Source organism: Sus scrofa, chromosome 5, assembly GCF_000003025.6.
Source record: "Sus scrofa isolate TJ Tabasco breed Duroc chromosome 5, Sscrofa11.1, whole genome shotgun sequence".
Classification (NCBI taxonomy): Eukaryota; Metazoa; Chordata; class Mammalia; order Artiodactyla; family Suidae; genus Sus; species Sus scrofa.
The window spans coordinates 72,021,547-72,045,674 of NC_010447.5; the positions used below are offsets into that span (position 1 = coordinate 72,021,547).

The following is a 24,128-nucleotide window of genomic DNA, read 5'->3' on the forward strand; positions in this document are numbered from 1 at the left end:
GGATTAAATGACCTGGTTTATGTCTAGGGTATTTTTCCAACTACTATTTTTGCTTCAGGAGGAGAAGGGGCTCCTAGTGCATCAATACCGGGAGGTGAGGATGATAGCACACCCAGGGAACCAAGCCCAGGATCCATAAGCCCAGGAATATCAGGCAAATCAGGATGTGCACCTTAGCCCCTATTAAAGGGCATGGAACATATTACAGGTTGGACTAAAGATTTAAGCTCCGGTGATGTAAGAGCCTCTCACCACAGAAATCCTAAGGCGCATTTAAAGATTTCTTTTGTATTAGAAACCTCAATTGTGTGGCATTAGAGTAGAGTGACATGTAGAATCCTTAAACAATGGAAGTAATACTGCCTCCCCACTCTTTGTCAGGGGCCCCAGGAGTATCAGAGGGTGTCACAACCGTGTCTGGGAACAAGAGCACAAGTGAGGACTCAGCTGCCCCAGGCACGACCCCGGAAGGCCCTCCAGGTATGGCAATGGGTGGTCTGAAGCCCCTGCTTACTGATCTTAGGGAAGTTGCCAGCACTTCTGAGTTATTAATTATCATAAATGCACATACTCATGACCTCAGTATCTCTACATTTATGGGATTAACGAGCAGTGTTTTCCTATCATCAGCTCAGAGGTGATTTATAGCAAATTGTATTGTTTCAGAATCCAAGACTCCTGCCTTTGAACTTCTGAGGCTATGAATCTGAAGTGGGGCAAAAGTCATGGTTTGCAGTCTTGGCTACAAGTTATAACTGGCTAGAAGCGTTTTTGTAAATACATACTGAAGAGCCTTTTACAGACTAATTGAATCAAAATTCCTGGAGGAAGGGTCCTGGCATAAGAACTTTTTAAAAGCCTTGCTGTTACTTCTTAATGTATAGCTTGGCCTGACAATCACTGGGCTAGTATATCTGTATATTTAATAAGCAACCCAGGTGATTCTTATGATCAGTTTTTAGAAAGCGTGAATTGTATAAGTGTGATAAGTTTTGGAAAGAGTGAAATGTAAAAGTGTGATAAAGTTTGGAAAGCATTGAACAGCATACTCTTTTCTGCTTAACTGAAGATATATATATTTAAAATCAGTTAAACAGTATAGATATTGTTTATTTTGAAAGAGACCACCAGGTCATTAGGTGGTGAAACAACTAGAATACCAAGCAGTGAAGTGACATCATCTGAAGGCAAGTTAGGTGAGTAGAGAGTGTCATTCAGAGGCCATGACTTTTGTCAAAAAGGAGTGTTTCATCAGAATACTACTAATTTCACTCAGTATTAGTTAATAAAATACTATCCAACAAAAGATGTAGAATAGGATCTAAATGTGATTAACATTTTCAAGAAGAATTTTTTTTTCTGGTGTCTCCAAATCTTCCCTTCAAAAGTACTATAGTACTGTGCAATAGTGTTTTTGCCCTCCCAATATTGTGTTTATCAGGCATAACAGGAGAGCCTGCTGGAACTACCCTTGGAACTGGCAATGGCATCACAGCTAGACCACTTTCACTGGTTCTTGCCCAACACAGAGGCAAGGTGCAGGTTTACCTGAGCCCTGGTGGTGATGCTCCATCAGGAGCTTAGCAGAGAGTCCAGGTTCTTATGAGAAACTTGAGTGAATTGAGAAATGGCTATGGCTTTTAAGAGCTATAATTTCAAGAAACTGCAATATGGGTAGTTGGAGCATTTTTATCACAACCAACTACATAAACTAGATAAAGCACAAGATGCCATTTAAACTTGAAGTTCACATAAATAAGGATTTTTTTGGGGGGTAATGAGTGCATCCCAAGCAATAATTGGAATATAATTGTTGCTTATCTGGAATTCAGATTATGTCCTGCATTTTGATTTGCTAAATACTGCAACCCCAATGTCCACTGAGAACCATTTTTATTTTCAATTAGGAACAACTGGAGGGGAAAATGCTGCCACCACTGGAGCTGCTGGTGAAGACACCTCTGGAGCATCAGGTACTGAAAGTACATAATCAGAATGAACCAGACAATAGAGATGTGATTTTTTTTCTTAAAATTTTGTCAGGGACAAGGTTTCCTGGAAATTTTAATTATTATTTGTGTCATGTCAAAACTGAAGACAATTAGAAATAAACTGAGTTATTATGTGCAAGATATCACACTGGGTGCCCTAGAGAACATTGGGAGAGGAATAAAGTAAGGGACTGGTTCTCTCAGAACTTGATTTTTGAGCTGGAGAAATGAATATTTATATACACACAGAGGCAAAAACCACACACGTAGAAAATAGAAGGTAGAAGATAAACTAAATCAAGGAAACGTAGATGCAGGAACTGTATAAGATGCAGGCAGAGGATACTCTAGAATCAAGGAAATGTTCAGTGACACGTGTTAGAGGAGGACTCAAGATGACCTTCAGGTAAAAGGGCTGATTAATTGGGGTTGAAAACCACAGAATTATTCTATTTTGAAAAGAACATGATGCCAGGATCAGTGAACTATGACTGTGTTGAATGAAGAAAAATACACAACCTTTGTGAGTTATGTTTTATTCAGGAACCTCACTGAGGACTATAGCCTGCAAGACAGCCTCTCAAATGGCTCTGAGGAAGTATTTGGAGAGGTAAGGGAGGAGCCAGGGTATATAGGAGGTTTTTTGGCTGAAAAAACCATGTAGTCTAACATCAAAAGATTACTGCTGATCATAAAGAAAAACAGACATCACGGAGCTCCCACCTTGGCTCAGTGGTTAACGAATCGGACCAGTATGCATGAGGATGTGGATTTGATCGCTGTGCTTCCTCAGTAGGTCAAGGATCTGGCATTGCCTTGAGCTGTGGTGTAGGTGGCAGATGTGGCTTGGATCTGATGTTGTTGTGGCTGTGACATAGGCCAGCCGGCAGCTCCTTGACCTCTAGCCTGGGAACCTCCATAGGTTCCATAGGGTGGGTGCAGCCCTAAAAAAAAGAAAGAAGAAAAGAGGAAAAAAAAAACAAAACAGACATCTCAAGTTAATGATTTTAGTGCTTTTCTCTATATGGGAAGATGCAATATTTGGGCTCATTGAAATTATTCCTTAGATGTGCAGCTAAACTGTGTAGGGCCAGTATCTTGTTTTTCGCCATCGTGAATTCCCCTCAAGGGGCATTGCCCATAGGGTATGGATGCAGTGGCTGACGGCATGATGGCAGGCAACATTTGTTGCTTACTGGAATAGCAAGCAACCTTTGTTTACTGGTGACATTCTTTGTTTATAATTATATCTATATACTTTAACTTGAGCAAACACTAGAAACATAAGTAACCTCAGTGAAAATTTAGGGATATATTCAATTTCAGGGGAATAAACAGCAGTCATATTTCAGGTGTGGGGGAAATGCAACTGAAAACAAATTCTCCCAACCCAGAGACCCTGTCCACACAGGTAGAAGAGAAAGAAAACAGTTTCATTATTGAGTTATTAAGAAGGATAAATAGAAAGAGAGAAAGGGGGCATTCCCGTCGTGGTGCAGTGGTTAACGAATCCGACTAGGAATCATGAGGTTGCAGGTTTGATTCCTGTCCTTGCTCAGTGGGTTAAGGATACGGCGTTGCCGTGAGCTGTGGTGTAGGTTGCAGACGCGGCTCATATCCCACGTTGCTGTGGCTCTGGCGTAGGCCTGTGGCTACAGCTCCGATTCAACCCCTAGCCTGGGAACCTCCATATGCCATGGGCTCAGCCCTAAAAAGACAGGGAAAAAACAAAAACAAAAACAAAAACAAAAATAGAATGTGATGTGAATTAGAATCAATTCACTAAAGGATAGTAAGGACAGAAAGAAATCTCACCAAGCAGATACAATTTCTTACATGCATGTTCTCAAGAAAAATAGTCCTTAGGTAAGAGAACTTGATAACATCATTTATTACACATAGTAGTTCATCTTAAATTCACCTGGCAGTTGGGATGACCATCATGTTATGTAATTGGTTTAATACAAAGGAAAAAAAAAAACTCTCTTGATGATGGGAGTTTTGTGCCTAGATGGGCAAGGAACACTGTCTCCTTTAGAGATTCACATTTCAGAGAGATAGAGCCCAAGTCCTTGAGAAAGTCATTCCTGGGTCATTAGACTGACAGAGGCTTATTAATTTTTCTTTTTTTTTTTGTCTTTTTTTGTTGTTGTTGTTGCTATTTCTTGGGCCGCTCCCGCGGCATATGGAGGTTCCCAGGCTAGGGGTTGAATCGGAGCTGTAGCCACCGGCCTACGCCAGAGCCACAGCAACGCGGGATCCGAGCCGCGTCTGCAACCTACACCACAGCTCACGGCAACGCCGGATCGTTAACCCACTGAGCAAGGGCAGGGATCGAACCCGCAACCTCATGGTTCCTAGTCGGATTCGTTAACCACTGCGCCACGACGGGAACTCCTGATTTTTCTTATAAAAGACTTACATCCATTTCAAAGGCACTAGAAAGAAATTTACAAATATTCTAAAGTATATATTCTAAGAAAAGGAAAAGGGAAATCTCTTTCTTAGTTTCAATAGAGAGTATTAAAGCCTGTTATTTAAAGAGTTGTATTTGTTCTTACACAGGCCGTCCTCATGCAATGAAGTTTTATATTTTTAATTAGCTAGCTTTTGTTCTCCTATTATAAAATTAGGCCATGCCTGGGTGTTGCCAGTGCAACCCCTGGGTTGGAGATGGCGACACCCCTGGGGAACCAAGCACTGGAGCCACAAGTCTTGGGAAGTCAGGCAAGTCTGAACCTGAATTTTCAGCAGTTCCCAGTTATACCTCCCTTTTCATCCTTCTTAAAATAGTGGTAGAACACAGGTAACATCAACTAGGGTTCACCACCAGAAGGAGAGGTCCTCACCTGATTGGAGAACACTGAGAGATCTGAAACCTGGGAAATCAGAGCACTTGTGAATTTGTGTAGGAAGAGGAATCCCTTCCAGGGCCCGAGAGTGGGCTCTTGTATAATACTCAGAAATGAATCATCTGAGGAGACACATAAGCTGACAAAGCAAAAGACCTTACTGAGAAGTGGAGAACCTGGCAGAGAGCAGCAGGGTAAGGAAACCCAGAATTGCTCTGCCACGTGGCTCAAAGCCTCAGGTTTTATGAGAATGGGGTGAGTTTCCAGGTTCTCTGGCCAGTCATCTTGCTCGGCTCATTTTTGGTCTGACTCAGGGTCATTCTCGATGGCATGCGTCTCTTAGCCAAGATGGAGTTCAGCCCCGAGGGTTCTGGGAGGTTGATCTTTTCCTCCCTCCTCCTGGCTCCTCCCAAATTCTTCTGGTTAGTTTTCAGAGAAGCACCATGTTTCTTATCGAGGCCTCCTGTCATGACACAACTCACGCAAGCAGCTATTATTGTGCCTGGCCAAAGTGGGCGGTTTCAGTCAAAGGTTCCCTAACAAACATGGGGTTGAAAGACAGGATTGGAGAGTTTATGGAATGACAGCTGGTGTCTTTTTTTTTTTTTTTTTTTTTTTTTTTTTTTGTCGTTTTGCCTCTGCTAGGGCTGCTCCCACGGCATATGGAAGTTCCCAGACTAGGGGTCTAATCGGAGCTGTAGCCACCGGCCTACGCCAGAGCCACAGCAATGCGGGATCCGAGCCGCGTCTGCGACCCACACCACAGGTCACGGAAACACCGGATCCTTAACCCACTGAGCAAGGCCAGGGATTGAACCTACAACTTCATGGTTCCTAGTCAGATTCATTAACCACTGAGCCACGACGGCAACTCCGACAACTGGTGTCTTGAGAAGGCACTTGGACTGCTTGTAAAGGAGGAGGCATATTAGAAGGTGAAGGAGTCCTTGGAGCCTGAATGTCAAAGGAAAAAGAAAAAAGTACTTATAGCTAAGGGTCTCAAGAAAACATGGTAATAATTAAAAATTAGAAGACAGACAAAACAAATGTTCCATTTATAAAAGGAGCTTTTCTTCAATGTAATGAGAGGAACCCTTCAATCTGAGAAATCTACTGAACCCCACAAAAGCCTTTTTGCCACTCACTGCATGAATTTTTAGGAAAATACAATTAAAAAAAAAAGAAAAGAAAGAAAAAAGAAAAAGGAAAAAAAAGTAAACTATTCTTTTGTATACATTTTCAGTATTAGCAAGCAAATTCTAAAAATCTAGTCATAAAGCAGAGGAATAATAAACGTTTCTGAACTCAGGCTTAGCTGCTTACTGCCGCAAAGCCAATTGAGAGGCAAATGTTGGTAGAAAGGAAAGTTGGCTTTATCAAAAGGCTAGCAATATGGGAAAAAGGTGCTCTTGTATCCCAGAACCAACTCCAAAGATTCTACTTGGCCATTTCAGTTAAAAGATAAGAAGGGGAAAGAATCTCAGTGAATCCTTGAGGCAAAAGTTCAGGTTCTGCATGAGTTTCCATCGCATGCAAACTGCCAGACTCCTCTGATCTTTCTTCAGGTGTTATCTTGCCTCCATGGTCTGCGTGCAGAATTGCTAAGGGGGATGATAGGGGTAGAGAGCTAGTCATTCTTTAACTACTTAAAACATCATTCCTACCTCTTTTATTCTAGGGAAATAACAGGTTAGCTTAACTGTGGCCTAGCGATCTCATTTTTATAAGGTTTGAAGGGAACAGATATAGGCAAACAGGAAAGGGGCAAAGAAGCTGCTTACCATCTCCCTCTGTCAGACATTGTATTTCTGGGGGCTTAGGAGTCACGGTCCATCTTATGTAACAGCTTCATGTTGACAGAGCGCCATATTCTTAGAGTGGAAGATGTTGACTGGGGTCGGTAGTATCTCTTTGCTGACAATTTTAGTTGCCTATTTATATATACAGGCAGAGCAAGCTACAATTATTTTGATGCCCACAAAACTATAGATTATTATGAGCAATAATGTTCATCTTATTCTCTCAAGGGAAGATCTTAGAATTGTGCTAACCATAGATTCAGTACTTTGCAAGATGGAGCAGCTTATGTTATGGCTACAGTCTGGTCATCACGCAGTTAGCTTCCCCCCTCAGGTAGTATCGGTAAAATTCCTCAGGAATATGCAACAGACACAGAAAGATGCTGTGACTTTATGTCCTAATCATTAACTGCTTGAGCCTGCTTTTATGACTCAGGGAGATTTCAGCTTTTGTACAAACAAGAGGTGGAGACACGGAGGGGCCTTTGGACTTGGGTAGGGGGGAGGCTCAGCATTCTGCTCAGTTTCAAAAACATAACATTAGGTATAACATTTATTCAGGTAACATTCATAACACAAATTTAAAATTAAAAAAACCAAAGATATAAATAGATGTCAAAATTATAAATTAAAAAACAGGGTAAAAATACATAAATAGTAGGAAAATATTAATTTGGAATTAATGAAATTCAGGAGACATATTGAAAAAAAAAAGAAAGATTATCTCAGAAGGAAAGACCAACTGACAAGGTACTGAACAAAGAATAAATAAGACAAAGTATGGCAAAGAGATTAGAAGGTAGAAATGGAAAGATCATGCCCTCTAAAAAAAGCTGGAGACATTTTTAAAGATGATAAGGTGAAAAAGAGAAGGGCAGAGTTATAGGAAACACAAAAATATCCAACATATATGATTGCAGTTTCAGGAGAAGAAAAAGCAATGAAAGAGAACAGATATCTAAAATTATAAATTGGAGCTCCCATCGTCGCTCAGTGGTTAACGAATCTGACTAGGAACCATGAGGTTGTGGGTTTGATCCCTGGCCTTTCTCATTGGGTTCAGGATCCGGTGTTGCCATGAGCTGTGGTGTAGGTCGCAGACGTGGCTTGGATCCCATGTTGCTGTGGCTCTGCTGTAGGCTGGTGGCTACAGCTCCGATTCGACCCCTAGCCTGGGAATCTCCATATGCCGCGGGGCGGCCCTTTCAAAGACAAAAAGACTAAAATAAAATAAAATAAAATAAAATAAAATAAAATAAAATAAAAAAGTAAAATAAAATAAAATAAAATAATAAATTAAATCAAATTTCCTGCAATTAAAAATAGATCTAAATCTGCTTGTTGAAAGGACCTACCTTATACCTGGAAGAATCATTCCTAAAAAGTCAAATGTGTAACTTATTTTAGAAAATTGTTAGACTTGAAAGATGAAGTTTTGGATATTGAGGCAAAAGGTAGTTATTAAAAAAAGAAAGAAAATCAATGAGACTTGTCGAGAGCAGAGTAGCATTTAGATACCTAAGGAAAGAAAATGTGGGCCAAGGGTTTTATATCCACCTAAAAGTAACACAAGCAGTAAAGTGATAAGAAAATAGTTTAAAACATGAAAGAATTCAGGGAATTATGTACCCATGAGCCATTCCTAATAAAATCATTGGAGAAATGTTAAGTAACAAAAAGATGCTTTGAAAACAAACTAAAATATTGTAGCACTGACATTTTTAACTGTAGCTCTAAAACTATAACAAAAATTGAAAGAAAAGTGGAAGAAAAATATATAAATGTTACATGTTTGACCAAATGAAAATAACCAAGTAAAGTATAGGAGACCAAGTTAAAAAAAAAAGAGCATTAAGAAAGCAAATGGGGGAGTTCCCATTGTGGATCAGAGGTAATGATCCCACCTAGTATCCGTGAGGATGTAAGTTCAACCCCTGGTGTTGCTCAGTGGGTTAAAGATCCAGCTTTGCTGAGAGCTGTGGTGTAGGTCACAGATGTGGCTTGCATCTGGCGTTGCTGTGGGTGTGGTGTAGGCTGGCAGCTGCAGTTCTGATTTGACCCCTAGACTGGGAACTTCCACATGCTGCAAATGCGGCCCTAAAAAGCACAAAAGCAAAAAAAAAGAAAGCAAATGGTATTTACTTAAATTGGAAAGTACAGAAAGTACAGAAGAGGAAAAGGAAAGAAAAAATTATGAGTTAATTTTATCACTGCCCACAGGGGACAACCAATAGACAGTATCCAAAAGGAAATTGGGAGGATGATAATGGGATTATGTAAAAACGTTACTGTAAAAATATAACCTTTCTATCAGATGAGAAATAAAAAAGCAAAAAGCAAAAAAAAAAAAGAGCATCTAAAGAGTTTGCATAGCAAAAGACAAATGACTGAAATTAAAATCCAAAAACATATTAAAATAATGTTTAGTAATAATAATTCCTATTACTTTTTAATGAAAGCTTTTCAAAATTACAAAATCCATTAAATAGTTCATCATACTAATAACTCTAAGTAACAATAAAAACAACTAATTTTCCATATAAAAGCTAAAAAAGGCATTTGATAAACATTCAATAACCGTTTCTGATGGGGAAAAGAAAATCCAAAAATATCTTGCACAGGCACAGTCCATATGTAAACACTGATCCTAGAATCAAAACATATAGTTGAGTGAATAACTTAACCTCTGTGATCTTAGTTTTCTTAACTGTAAAAACTGAGTAGTAATGGGGAGTTCCCTGGTGACCTAGTGGTTGAGGACCTGGTGTTTTCATACTGTGGCTCAGGTTGCTACTGTGACTTGTTAGATCCTCAGCCAATCCTTGGCCTGGGAACTTCTGCAAAAAATAAAAACAAAACACCCCCCCCCCAAATCCAAACAATCAAACAAAACCCTGAGCAATGTAATCTGTTGAGTGGGATTGTGACAAGCATACAATGAAATAGTGAGTGAATGTATTCCAAAAATGTATGTCATTTTTCAAAACATAAAGAGTAATAATTATTACTGATATAGAAAATTAGATCCTTCTTTAATCTTTAGTTGGAAGTTAATTTAAGTCAGAACTGGTTATCTCATAATTTAAAAAATTCTGTGAATGAGTCTTTTCCATTTTTTTCCTTTGTAACAGGTACACCTGGAATATCAGGTGGTACAATTGGTGTCACAGATTATAATGGTGATCTGACAGTTCATGTGTTCTCTATTACCAGATAGGATTAATGTGGCATTTTAAGTCTGATATGTTTATATGGCCAGTTTAGAAATCACTAGAATGTTACTTGATGCAACTATAGTGGATTTATATAAAAAAATGTAATGGTGACCATCTAACATTTCATTCTATATTTGGTCCTTAAATGTTTTTCTGAGTTAGGGACTTCTTAGGACGTATTTCTCATCCAGTTAGTTACATTTTTTTAAATCTAAGGTTCGCATTGCACTAAACAAAATCACTTCAACAATCAGCAAAAATATAGATCAAAGGTACTAAATAATTATAAAACATGTTAACTATTTTGCATTTTATTGATTGATAATATAATTTCCCCATTATAGAAATACTTGATTCAATAAATTTGTTTCTTTCTTGAATAAAAGACTGTTAGATATTAAAAAATTATCAGGCATTAACAAGGATATTAGAATTTAGAGTCTTTCATTTACTAGTTTTTTGCAAAAATCCACTATCTTTAACATCAGAAAAATTCATGGTTCAGTAATATTAAAAAACATTGTAGTTTAAAATATTAACGTATTTCCCATAAACTTTTTACTGAACAAGAAAATGTTCTAGAACTTTGATGAACAGCTGTCCCAATTTCTGAGAATAATTTAATAAGTAAACATTGCCTTCTCAATTGTCTAAAAATTCAGGAAACAATTTACTCCCTAAAATCTCTACACATTGGTTTAAAAATGTCTTATTTTCAGAGTTCCTATCCTGGCTCAGCAGTATTGAATCTGACTGGTATCCATGGGGATACAGGTTCAATCCCTGGCCTGCCTCAGTGGGCTAAGGATCCAGCATTGCCATGATCTGTGGTGTAGGTTGCAGAACATGACTTAGATCCTACATTGCTGCAACCATGGCATAGGCCAGTATCTGTAGCTCTGATTTCACCCCTAGCCCAGGAATTTCCATATGCCATGGGTGTGGCCCTAAGAAGACAGTAAATAAAAGTCTCATTTTCTAGAATTTGCAAATAGGACATAACAACTCATTTGCTCAAAGCGAAGTCCTTACTAAACAGTTTGTGCCTCATACATTTAACTTGTTTCAAAGAAATATAGAAGTTAAAAACAAACAAATAAATAGGATTGGTGAATATTTCTCATAAAATAGGCAAAAAAGTTCCTAAAAATATAATTGGGAGAATAAAGTTATACTGTTTTTTTTTTAACCTTGATTTAAATCCAATATATTGAGTACAACTTAATGGATAAAATAAAGATATGAGGCAATTATTACCCATTGTATAATATTATTCATGAGTCATATTAATCCATTTTAGCAAAAATAGAAAATGATGCTCAGAAAAAAATACAGTAAGTGTAAAGTGGACAGAATGTTTTTACATACATTTACTTACTTAAATCATATAACCACCCTGTGCTATTGACAGTATATAGTAATTATTTACATTTCATTTATGAAAAAAATCAACAACATATTACTCCAGTCACAGGGTGACTATGTTGTGAGGCCAGAACAGGCCCTAGATTGTTCATTCTTCATCTGGTCATTCTTCATTACTATATAGGCTATCAAAAGGGTGGATTTCTGTCAAAACTAGAGCAAGATCTTGTCACCTTGCTGTTCTAATTTTCAGTTGTGTTCCAGTACCTAGCTACTTGATTTGATAAATATCTGGTGAATATCTGGTGAATAAGTAAATAAATGAATAGAACACTCAGTCTAGTAAAGGATCAAGAGGCTTTATTCTTATAAAGGAGGTAAAAATAACAGGCTGTGTGAAAAGACCTTCCAGAAGAATTGGAGATGTGGGAGGAAGTAGACTCTATGCTGCTATACCTAGGGTTGTAGCTTTGTTGGAAACATGCACCAATCTATACACACAACACTGTGTAGATCTGTGTCCCTACAAATCCAAGGCTTCCATCTTCATTTATCCCTTAGTAGAATCCTTCACAAAAGGACTTGGAGATTCTGGGTTCTGCTAGGTTGTTGCAGAATTTATTCCATTAGGTTAAGGCCAGGAGGATGTAGAAGCATTCTGTAAAATGGTTAAGCATGCAGAAGAGTTTTAAAAACCATTGAATATGTATCCAGAGGACAGGGTAAAAGTAGCTGTGATAGAGAATTGGCTATAGAAGAAGTTGGAGTTTAGGGTAAAAGAGACACTGCCCAATATGGGCTTAGAATGCCACAGGTAACAGAGGAAACCACAATGTAGGCTCTACTCAATGTCAAAGAATGACAGGATATGAAGTACGCTGGGATTAATTTCTTCAAGACCTTAAACTGAATACTAATTTAAGTTCCTTAAATGAGAATAAAATTGAGGTTTCAGAGGCAGTGAGTGTTAGCCCATAGATGCCAAACTAGTCTATGGAAAAATGCAAGGGCATGACTTGGCTGGAAAATTCCCTTAAATTGAGCTCATAGAGAAGCACCTAGAAGTCAGAGATAAGACAGGCCTAGTGGACATGGATGCATAATCTTTAGGAAGTCAGGTATAGGAAATTTTCTAAGATATCTTAGATGTAAATTTCCAAATGTATACCCCAGTCTTGTCTTCTCTGGAACTCTAGATTCATACTCAGTTGATAACTTGCCATTTGGATGTCTAATATCTCAGATTTAGCATGAGCTAAATAGAATTCTTGATTTACTTTCAGACCCACACCTGTTCTCCCAGTCTTTCCCATACCAATAAAAGGTAACATTACTGACTTTTGTTTATTCAGGAAAAAAAATCTAATAGTTATCCTCGATGCCTCTATTTTTTGTTTTGCACCTTCCAGTGCAAACAAGGCCTGTTAATGCTACTTCTAAAATATATCCTGAATCCATCCACTGTTCTCAATGTCCTTTATCACCACTATAACTCAAGGCACTCAAATATTGCCTGCATCTTAAAATTACCTCATACCAGTCTTCCAACTTCCATTATATGCCTTTACCATATATTCTCTATAAAATAAGAGAGATTTTAAATGTGTAAATCTATCACTCCCCTGCATAAAATTATATTCAATTGAGAAAAATATCCAATTTCCCTCCTCTAATTCCAATAACCTACCAAATCCTATATATGGCCTCATCTTCTAATGTTATCCCCTTAACCTCCCATGATTCATATACATTCACCTAATTCTACTTCCCTAGATATGTAGCTAATTTCAACATGATGTCTTTTGCAGTGTTGTTTCCACTACCTAGAATGCTATTTCCCTAGAACATCACATAGCTGTGTGCTTCCTGTCATATCTCAGATTAACTGCAACTTTTCAGAGAAATCTTTGCTAGTCAGACAGCCTAAAATAGAATCCCAGAGGTTTGGTATCACTTTACTTTATCTTAGTGCTCAGATGTAGTTCTTGTTTATGAATTTGACTTGTTAGATAGTAATTTTATTTATATGTCTGCATGTCTCTCCTATACAACTAGGATACTTTATAGGAGCAGAGAATTATTTACTTACTAGATATATAACTTTAGAAAAGCTACTTACACTATTTTAAAAGCTCAATATCTTCTCTAAAATAGATAAAGTAATAACATATATATCATAGGGTGGTTTTGATGTAAATAGGGGTAAAACAAATTATGGAGAACTTACATATTATATAAGATATTCAGTAAGTGATTGTTGAATGAATAAACAGAAAGAGGATAATAATAAATTAATAGGAAGAAATTATATTGTGGAAGAATGAAATATGGATACAGAATAAGGCAATGGCAATGGGGATGAAGAAGTATGAAAGCTACAGAAAAGAGAGAGAAAACAATATGTGCCTATATTTTAAGAAAAGACAAAGACAGCTATAAAAAAAAACATTGTACATTTACTACTTGTTTAATAGGGACAACTGGAACATCTGTTGTAAGTTCAGAGACAAGTGGAGGGGCAGAAACTACTGGACCATCAGCTGAAAAGTCAAGGACAACTCTGCCAACAATTGGTATGACAGAAATTATTGGATCATCAACTGAAGAATCAAGGGCAACCAGACCATCAACTGGCAGATATTCCCCAAATGTTTCATCAGCTGTAGGGTCACAAACAAGTAGACAATCAACTGAAGGATCAAGCGAAAATGGGCCAACAGAAGTAGTGACAGACATATATCTACAATCAACTGGAATATCAAGGACAACAGAAGAATCAGGGTCTACAGGAATATCAGTAATAGGTTCAGGTAAAACAGGATCATCAACCATACTGACAGTAACAAGTGCTAGATCCTCTGTCGCAGGGTCAGGGACAACCGGAACAGTGTCTGGAGCATCAGGGTCCACAGGATCATCATCGGGATCACCAGGGGCCACCGGAGCATCCATTGGCCAGCCCGAAACAAGCAGAATCTCGGTGGCAGGCTCATCTGGAGCACCTGCAGTCTCATCTGGAGCATCACAGGCAGCGGGAACCTCAGGTGCTGGCCCGGGAACAACTGCCTCATCCGTCGGGGTGACGGAAACTGCTAGACCCTCTGTCGCAGGGTCAGGGACAACCGGAACAGTGTCTGGAGCATCAGGGTCCACAGGATCATCATCGGGATCACCAGGGGCCACCGGAGCATCCATTGGCCAGCCCGAAACAAGCAGAATCTCGGTGGCAGGCTCATCTGGAGCACCTGCAGTCTCATCTGGAGCATCACAGGCAGCGGGAACCTCAGGTGCTGGCCCGGGAACAACTGCCTCATCCGTCGGGGTGACGGAAACTGCTAGACCCTCTGTCGCAGGGTCAGGGACAACCGGAACAGTGTCTGGAGCATCAGGGTCCACAGGATCATCATCGGGATCACCAGGGGCCACCGGAGCATCCATTGGCCAGCCCGAAACAAGCAGAATCTCGGTGGCAGGCTCATCTGGAGCACCTGCAGTCTCATCTGGAGCATCACAGGCAGCGGGAACCTCAGGTGCTGGCCCGGGAACAACTGCCTCATCCGTCGGGGTGACGGAAACTGCTAGACCCTCTGTCGCAGGGTCAGGGACAACCGGAACAGTGTCTGGAGCATCAGGGTCCACAGGATCATCATCGGGATCACCAGGGGCCACCGGAGCATCCATTGGCCAGCCCGAAACAAGCAGAATCTCGGTGGCAGGCTCATCTGGAGCACCTGCAGTCTCATCTGGAGCATCACAGGCAGCGGGAACCTCAGGTGCTGGCCCGGGAACAACTGCCTCATCCGTCGGGGTGACGGAAACTGCTAGACCCTCTGTCGCAGGGTCAGGGACAACCGGAACAGTGTCTGGAGCATCAGGGTCCACAGGATCATCATCGGGATCACCAGGGGCCACCGGAGCATCCATTGGCCAGCCCGAAACAAGCAGAATCTCGGTGGCAGGCTCATCTGGAGCACCTGCAGTCTCATCTGGAGCATCACAGGCAGCGGGAACCTCAGGTGCTGGCCCGGGAACAACTGCCTCATCCGTCGGGGTGACGGAAACTGCTAGACCCTCTGTCGCAGGGTCAGGGACAACCGGAACAGTGTCTGGAGCATCAGGGTCCACAGGATCATCATCGGGATCACCAGGGGCCACCGGAGCATCCATTGGCCAGCCCGAAACAAGCAGAATCTCGGTGGCAGGCTCATCTGGAGCACCTGCAGTCTCATCTGGAGCATCACAGGCAGCGGGAACCTCAGGTGCTGGCCCGGGAACAACTGCCTCATCCGTCGGGGTGACGGAAACTGCTAGACCCTCTGTCGCAGGGTCAGGGACAACCGGAACAGTGTCTGGAGCATCAGGGTCCACAGGATCATCATCGGGATCACCAGGGGCCACCGGAGCATCCATTGGCCAGCCCGAAACAAGCAGAATCTCGGTGGCAGGCTCATCTGGAGCACCTGCAGTCTCATCTGGAGCATCACAGGCAGCGGGAACCTCAGGTGCTGGCCCGGGAACAACTGCCTCATCCGTCGGGGTGACGGAAACTGCTAGACCCTCTGTCGCAGGGTCAGGGACAACCGGAACAGTGTCTGGAGCATCAGGGTCCACAGGATCATCATCGGGATCACCAGGGGCCACCGGAGCATCCATTGGCCAGCCCGAAACAAGCAGAATCTCGGTGGCAGGCTCATCTGGAGCACCTGCAGTCTCATCTGGAGCATCACAGGCAGCGGGAACCTCAGGTGCTGGCCCGGGAACAACTGCCTCATCCGTCGGGGTGACGGAAACTGCTAGACCCTCTGTCGCAGGGTCAGGGACAACCGGAACAGTGTCTGGAGCATCAGGGTCCACAGGATCATCATCGGGATCACCAGGGGCCACCGGAGCATCCATTGGCCAGCCCGAAACAAGCAGAATCTCGGTGGCAGGCTCATCTGGAGCACCTGCAGTCTCATCTGGAGCATCACAGGCAGCGGGAACCTCAGGTGCTGGCCCGGGAACAACTGCCTCATCCGTCGGGGTGACGGAAACTGCTAGACCCTCTGTCGCAGGGTCAGGGACAACCGGAACAGTGTCTGGAGCATCAGGGTCCACAGGATCATCATCGGGATCACCAGGGGCCACCGGAGCATCCATTGGCCAGCCCGAAACAAGCAGAATCTCGGTGGCAGGCTCATCTGGAGCACCTGCAGTCTCATCTGGAGCATCACAGGCAGCGGGAACCTCAGGTGCTGGCCCGGGAACAACTGCCTCATCCGTCGGGGTGACGGAAACTGCTAGACCCTCTGTCGCAGGGTCAGGGACAACCGGAACAGTGTCTGGAGCATCAGGGTCCACAGGATCATCATCGGGATCACCAGGGGCCACCGGAGCATCCATTGGCCAGCCCGAAACAAGCAGAATCTCGGTGGCAGGCTCATCTGGAGCACCTGCAGTCTCATCTGGAGCATCACAGGCAGCGGGAACCTCAGGTGCTGGCCCGGGAACAACTGCCTCATCCGTCGGGGTGACGGAAACTGCTAGACCCTCTGTCGCAGGGTCAGGGACAACCGGAACAGTGTCTGGAGCATCAGGGTCCACAGGATCATCATCGGGATCACCAGGGGCCACCGGAGCATCCATTGGCCAGCCCGAAACAAGCAGAATCTCGGTGGCAGGCTCATCTGGAGCACCTGCAGTCTCATCTGGAGCATCACAGGCAGCGGGAACCTCAGGTGCTGGCCCGGGAACAACTGCCTCATCCGTCGGGGTGACGGAAACTGCTAGACCCTCTGTCGCAGGGTCAGGGACAACCGGAACAGTGTCTGGAGCATCAGGGTCCACAGGATCATCATCGGGATCACCAGGGGCCACCGGAGCATCCATTGGCCAGCCCGAAACAAGCAGAATCTCGGTGGCAGGCTCATCTGGAGCACCTGCAGTCTCATCTGGAGCATCACAGGCAGCGGGAACCTCAGGTGCTGGCCCGGGAACAACTGCCTCATCCGTCGGGGTGACGGAAACTGCTAGACCCTCTGTCGCAGGGTCAGGGACAACCGGAACAGTGTCTGGAGCATCAGGGTCCACAGGATCATCATCGGGATCACCAGGGGCCACCGGAGCATCCATTGGCCAGCCCGAAACAAGCAGAATCTCGGTGGCAGGCTCATCTGGAGCACCTGCAGTCTCATCTGGAGCATCACAGGCAGCGGGAACCTCAGGTGCTGGCCCGGGAACAACTGCCTCATCCGTCGGGGTGACGGAAACTGCTAGACCCTCTGTCGCAGGGTCAGGGACAACCGGAACAGTGTCTGGAGCATCAGGGTCCACAGGATCATCATCGGGATCACCAGGGGCCACCGGAGCATCCATTGGCCAGCCCGAAACAAGCAGAATCTCGGTGGCAGGCTCATCTGGAGCACCTGCAGTCTCATCTGGAGCATCACAGGCAGCGGGAACCTCAGGTGCTGGCCCGGGAACAACTGCCTCATCCGTCGGGGTGACGGAAACTGCTAGACCCTCTGTCGCAGGGTCAGGGACAACCGGAACAGTGTCTGGAGCATCAGGGTCCACAGGATCATCATCGGGATCACCAGGGGCCACCGGAGCATCCATTGGCCAGCCCGAAACAAGCAGAATCTCGGTGGCAGGCTCATCTGGAGCACCTGCAGTCTCATCTGGAGCATCACAGGCAGCGGGAACCTCAGGTGCTGGCCCGGGAACAACTGCCTCATCCGTCGGGGTGACGGAAACTGCTAGACCCTCTGTCGCAGGGTCAGGGACAACCGGAACAGTGTCTGGAGCATCAGGGTCCACAGGATCATCATCGGGATCACCAGGGGCCACCGGAGCATCCATTGGCCAGCCCGAAACAAGCAGAATCTCGGTGGCAGGCTCATCTGGAGCACCTGCAGTCTCATCTGGAGCATCACAGGCAGCGGGAACCTCAGGTGCTGGCCCGGGAACAACTGCCTCATCCGTCGGGGTGACGGAAACTGCTAGACCCTCTGTCGCAGGGTCAGGGACAACCGGAACAGTGTCTGGAGCATCAGGGTCCACAGGATCATCATCGGGATCACCAGGGGCCACCGGAGCATCCATTGGCCAGCCCGAAACAAGCAGAATCTCGGTGGCAGGCTCATCTGGAGCACCTGCAGTCTCATCTGGAGCATCACAGGCAGCGGGAACCTCAGGTGCTGGCCCGGGAACAACTGCCTCATCCGTCGGGGTGACGGAAACTGCTAGACCCTCTGTCGCAGGGTCAGGGACAACCGGAACAGTGTCTGGAGCATCAGGGTCCACAGGATCATCATCGGGATCACCAGGGGCCACCGGAGCATCCATTGGCCAGCCCGAAACAAGCAGAATCTCGGTGGCAGGCTCATCTGGAGCACCTGCAGTCTCATCTGGAGCATCACAGGCAGCGGGAACCTCAGGTGCTGGCCCGGGAACAACTGCCTCATCCGTCGGGGTGACGGAAACTGCTAGACCCTCTGTCGCAGGGTCAGGGACAACCGGAACAGTGTCTGGAGCATCAGGGTCCACAGGATCATCATCGGGATCACCAGGGGCCACCGGAGCATCCATTGGCCAGCCCGAAACAAGCAGAATCTCGGTGGCAGGCTCATCTGGAGCACCTGCAGTCTCATCTGGAGCATCACAGGCAGCGGGAACCTCAGGTGCTGGCCCGGGAACAACTGCCTCATCCGTCGGGGTGACGGAAACTGCTAGACCCTCTGTCGCAGGGTCAGGGACAACCGGAACAGTGTCTGGAGCATCAGGGTCCACAGGATCATCATCGGGATCACCAGGGGCCACCGGAGCATCCATTGGCCAGCCCGAAACAAGCAGAATCTCGGTGGCAGGCTCATCTGGAGCACCTGCAGTCTCATCTGGAGCATCACAGGCAGCGGGAACCTCAGGTGCTGGCCCGGGAACAACTGCCTCATCCGTCGGGGTGACGGAAACTGCTAGACCCTCTGTCGCAGGGTCAGGGACAACCGGAACAGTGTCTGGAGCATCAGGGTCCACAGGATCATCATCGGGATCACCAGGGGCCACCGGAGCATCCATTGGCCAGCCCGAAACAAGCAGAATCTCGGTGGCAGGCTCATCTGGAGCACCTGCAGTCTCATCTGGAGCATCACAGGCAGCGGGAACCTCAGGTGCTGGCCCGGGAACAACTGCCTCATCCGTCGGGGTGACGGAAACTGCTAGACCCTCTGTCGCAGGGTCAGGGACAACCGGAACAGTGTCTGGAGCATCAGGGTCCACAGGATCATCATCGGGATCACCAGGGGCCACCGGAGCATCCATTGGCCAGCCCGAAACAAGCAGAATCTCGGTGGCAGGCTCATCTGGAGCACCTGCAGTCTCATCTGGAGCATCACAGGCAGCGGGAACCTCAGGTGCTGGCCCGGGAACAACTGCCTCATCCGTCGGGGTGACGGAAACTGCTAGACCCTCTGTCGCAGGGTCAGGGACAACCGGAACAGTGTCTGGAGCATCAGGGTCCACAGGATCATCATCGGGATCACCAGGGGCCACCGGAGCATCCATTGGCCAGCCCGAAACAAGCAGAATCTCGGTGGCAGGCTCATCTGGAGCACCTGCAGTCTCATCTGGAGCATCACAGGCAGCGGGAACTTCAGGTGCTGGCCCGGGAACAACTGCCTCATTTGTCGGGGTGACAGAATCTGCTAGACCCTCTTTCGCAGCGTTAGGAGACCCGGAGGTTTTTTAGGTTTATTATTAAATCTAATGTTGAAATTTACTTAAATACAGTAAATTTATTATTTTACAGCTTGAACAAAATGAATATAATTATCAATTTGTTTTAACCACGTATAACAGTGTGTTATGCGTCTGGCATTTCTGTGATCTATGGTGTAGGTCACAGAGATGGCTCGGATCCCACGTTGTTGTGGCTGTGGCAGTGTTCCGTGGCTATAGCTACAATTTAACCCTTAGCGTGGGAACCTCCATATGCTGTATGTGTGGCCCTGGGAAAGCCAAAAAGCCAAAAAATATGTTTTTTTGGAAATAAATGGTGTTGCTGTCAGAAAATACAATATCAGAAGTCTGAATTTATAAGATTAATAGAACAAATGCAAATTAGATTTTGGCAGTATAGGGGTTTTTCTTTTTCTGTTCTTATGCCTTCTTAAATCATAGTAAAAATTTTATTGAATATCTTACATAATAGTTAAATTCTACACTGGTCGTGTTCAAACTTAAAAAATCGAACAAATAGAAATAACTCTAGAAATATCCCTCTTTATTAAAAAAAGGAAATATATTTCTTATCATATTAGTTTTATTTGTCACCATTTCCATTAATTTTTTTGGCCATGGCCATACCACCCTGAACACATCTGATCTCTTCCATTAAATTTTTTAGTTTTAAGAGAAAAGTTTATTCTTTAGAACTTTTTTTCGTAATTGTTTCTGCTCTGTATTCCTTTAGAATTTATATTTGAGTATAACCTCCATGAGGACAGACATCATTTTTTTCTTATTTTGTTCACTGATATAAAACCCTTTCTGGTCTTTATCTCTTGAGGTGGTTGATTCTGATACTCGCCCATCTGATGCACTAGATTCTACCTTAGTTGACTGGGGACTATTCAACATCCATCACTCAGTTGTCACCCAGTACTGACTACCAGAGAGCTCAGAACTCCTTTGAGACATTTCCAACACAAGTAGAGTTGAAATAATAAGAAAAATACCTCTATGGGTTTTTTTTTTTCAGGACGTGAGGATTTGTATAGGGTTTTTGTGATAAAATAATGTTAAATAGCTCTGCCCAGCATCCCATATGCCCAGAATTTACTTTTCTCCTATTTCCTCTCTCAGAGGCTACAACTTCCATAGAAGGTGCTGGCACTTCTGGAGTTGGATTCAAAACAGGTGAGAAGGATCAGCTCCTGTCTTGTTATTATCACTATTTGTAACACTTACAGGAGAGCCTAGAGAAAATTTCTGGTGAGGGTTCATATTTACTTCACTAATATTGCATTTGGGGCTGACTAATTCTTTTTCAGTTTTGAAATTTTTTTCTGAAAAGCTGCGAATAGCAGAGTCCAGAATCATAGCTCTCATCCCTGAAGATGGGATGATTATATGAATTGTTATGAATAATGTCTCCTATGGAATTACAAACATCATAAGCTTTTAGAGGGAAACATGAGAAAGCTTTGTATTCCTGAGAAACAAAAAAGAGCCTCACAAACCTGAAACATGTCTGCCCCACGTAGATAGTTGCATGCTTTTCACAGAGAAGCAATGGAGAGCACAGTATTTTCCCAATGTCTCACAATCTCAGCACACTCATATCTTCTTATTTCCAATCCATAGTGGGTACCACTATAGCATCATAAAGCCAAGTCACTGAGAGTAAGATGTGTGAGCATGGGAGAAACCCACCCTGTTTCCTCCACCTAGAAAGCCAGGAAGCATCTCTCTGGTTGAGAACATTTTCACTCTGATTGCTTTGGTAATAAAATGGTTCATGAGAAGAAAACATAGGATTCATCATCAGAGAAGTGCTTGTGAGCAATGATGTTGGATATAGTGAAATATACTTAAGTTCTTTTTAGAGTCATGTTTTTAGGAAAGAAATAACACCACAGTGACTATGATCACTCTCCTCTGTCATTATCCTTTTTGGGTCTACCACCACATCTTTTCCATGATCCTTAAATAGTCTCCAATTAATTCTTCCCTCCTTCTCTCCCTCAGAGGCCACAACATTCCCAGGAGAAAATGAAACAACCAGAGTTGGAATCGCCACTGGTGAGCACTGCTAAGCTAATACCTGAATTCTCTAACAGCTTCTGAAAAACAATCTTGTGAAAATATCTACTCTAGTTATATATGTTACGTTGAGCACATTCAGGGGGGAAAAGGAAGACAATTCTTAACATTGCTTCCTTATTTCCTGAGCTTAGAAGAACCTTCACTATAATATTATGAGGTCAATCTAAGGACAGATGAATCAGGAATGTGGACAGAAATTTCCTATCTCCTTTCCAAGAAAGAGACTTGATAGTCAAAAACTTTTATCAGTAAAACTGTTGTAAAGAGACATGTTACAAGGGGCTTATATGGATTACTTATTGGCACTAAAATCTCAAGGTTGTAGTTTGCTCCTACACAGACACTTTAGATTCTTATTTAAATCATGTGGGGGGAAAAGCAATTGAGCAAGTGACCACTGACTCTGTCTTGCTTTAGGTACTACTGGTATAGTCTCTAGAAAGACACTGGAACCTGGAAGTTATAACACAGGTAAGTCTGAAAAATACAGGTAACATCTGGGCATTGATGCCTTGGATTCTCTATTCTGACAAAAGCACAATGTGTGTTTTCCCACACCCTGGTGTTGACTCCTTTCTTTCTTTTCCCTATCAGAGGCCACAACTTCCATAGGGAGAAGTGGGACCACCCACACAGATCTTCCAGGAGGTGAGATTTTTTTTTTTTCAGTCTGAGGCTTTGTATTTTGTTTTGTCTTATAATCAATTTTGTGTGAATACAGTGAACATATGTCTGCGAAAGTGGGCCCAGAAACGGGGCCTGAATTTCCTCTCAGAACACAAATATGCCAGAGTCACAAATTTGGGTTTGCCTAGGAATTCTTTGGCCTTGGATGGTTCCATGTGGATTTCCAAAGGTCCAGGCTTGCAGAGCTAGTTGTTGGATGGCAGGGACAAGGGAAACCTGCTGGCCAGCCCCTGCCTACCAAGTCCCCAGTCCTTTTATAGTTTGACACATTCCCAGAGGACTTACTAATATCCATCATATCAACATATTTATTATGTTTATTGTTAACTGCTGGTCTCCAGCTGCTAGCACGTAAGCTGTGTTAGGCGAGGGATCTTCGAATATTCTGCCTAGTGATGTATCCAAGAGCCTCTAACAATATTACACAGAAGAGATAATTAATAAATAGTAGTGGAATGATGAAATGTATACCTTCTTTGAATACTTGCTCTATTTGCTTTATTAGGTACCACCATAGTTTTACCTGGATTCAGCCATAGTTCACAGAGTTCCAAGCCAGGTAAGATGGACAAAATAAATTAACTATGTTAGGACATTAGAGTCAAAGAAGTCTATTTTAAGTATCTGAATAGCAAAATGGCTCAAGTAATTGATGAGTAAAGTTTAGAAAGATAAACCCATCATCTGCCTTTTTTTTTCCTTCAGGCAGTTCTGTCACCACACCAGGGAGCCCAGAGTCTGGAAGTGAAACAGGTAAGGGTGACATAAAGTCTTCTTTCACTTTCAGTGGGATCTATGGAAAGGAAACTCCAGTGGCAATAATGATCAATTGGTGAGTCAGAAAAGGAAATTATGGGAAGTAATTGATGTTTCATTACCTTCATCAAAAATCTTCAGGAAAGGTCCTCTAGTGGTTCAAGGCTGCATAGCTACTTTAGTATTGGAAGCTACTGCTGTGTTGATCCCTTTATTTTTTCTCATTTTAGGTACTTCAGGAGAATTCTCTACGACAGTCATATCTGGAAGTTCCCACACAGGTAGGTTAACAAGGAGGACATCTCTATATTTAACCTCATAATAAACCAGCTCTGATAAAGTATTAGCATAATTCTTTTTCTAATAGCCCAAATCCTCCGACCTCATTGTTCATCATTTTATTCCCTCAGAGGCCACAACTTTCATAGGAGGCAGTGGCTCACCTGGAACTGGATCCAGACCTGGTGAGAATGTGTTTCTCACATTTTAAGGTTTAGCATGAATTTTGACTCTCTGAGGGCTTGCCTTTTGGGAGGTGTAATATCCTACAGAGTGATCTGCAATGACTTTCAGAATTTTCTTAGATTTAACGTGTTATATAGCCCAATGCCCCAGTACTTCCAGTCCTCCTTACTCAGCTTACCTTTCTCCCATAGCCTA

The 24,128-nt window shown here is 43.5% G+C and overlaps 1 protein-coding gene across 1 annotated transcript in view; it reads left to right on the plus strand.

Moving 5' to 3' along the window:
- Positions 1-24,128, plus strand: part of MUC19 (apomucin) — a gene marked incomplete at its 3' end in the record, with an annotated part of 104,943 nt that overhangs the window by 57,416 nt on the left and 23,399 nt on the right. Inside the window, 17 exon segments of the mRNA NM_001113286.1 lie at positions 382-480; positions 1,908-1,973; positions 13,697-14,094; positions 14,098-19,926; positions 20,134-20,142; positions 20,450-20,458; positions 20,788-20,799; positions 20,905-20,913; positions 20,917-20,928; positions 21,062-21,116; positions 21,948-22,001; positions 22,443-22,496; positions 22,620-22,673; positions 23,218-23,271; positions 23,418-23,465; positions 23,699-23,749; positions 23,879-23,932. Coding sequence (NP_001106757.1) covers positions 382-480; positions 1,908-1,973; positions 13,697-14,094; positions 14,098-19,926; positions 20,134-20,142; positions 20,450-20,458; positions 20,788-20,799; positions 20,905-20,913; positions 20,917-20,928; positions 21,062-21,116; positions 21,948-22,001; positions 22,443-22,496; positions 22,620-22,673; positions 23,218-23,271; positions 23,418-23,465; positions 23,699-23,749; positions 23,879-23,932 — 6,867 coding nt within the window.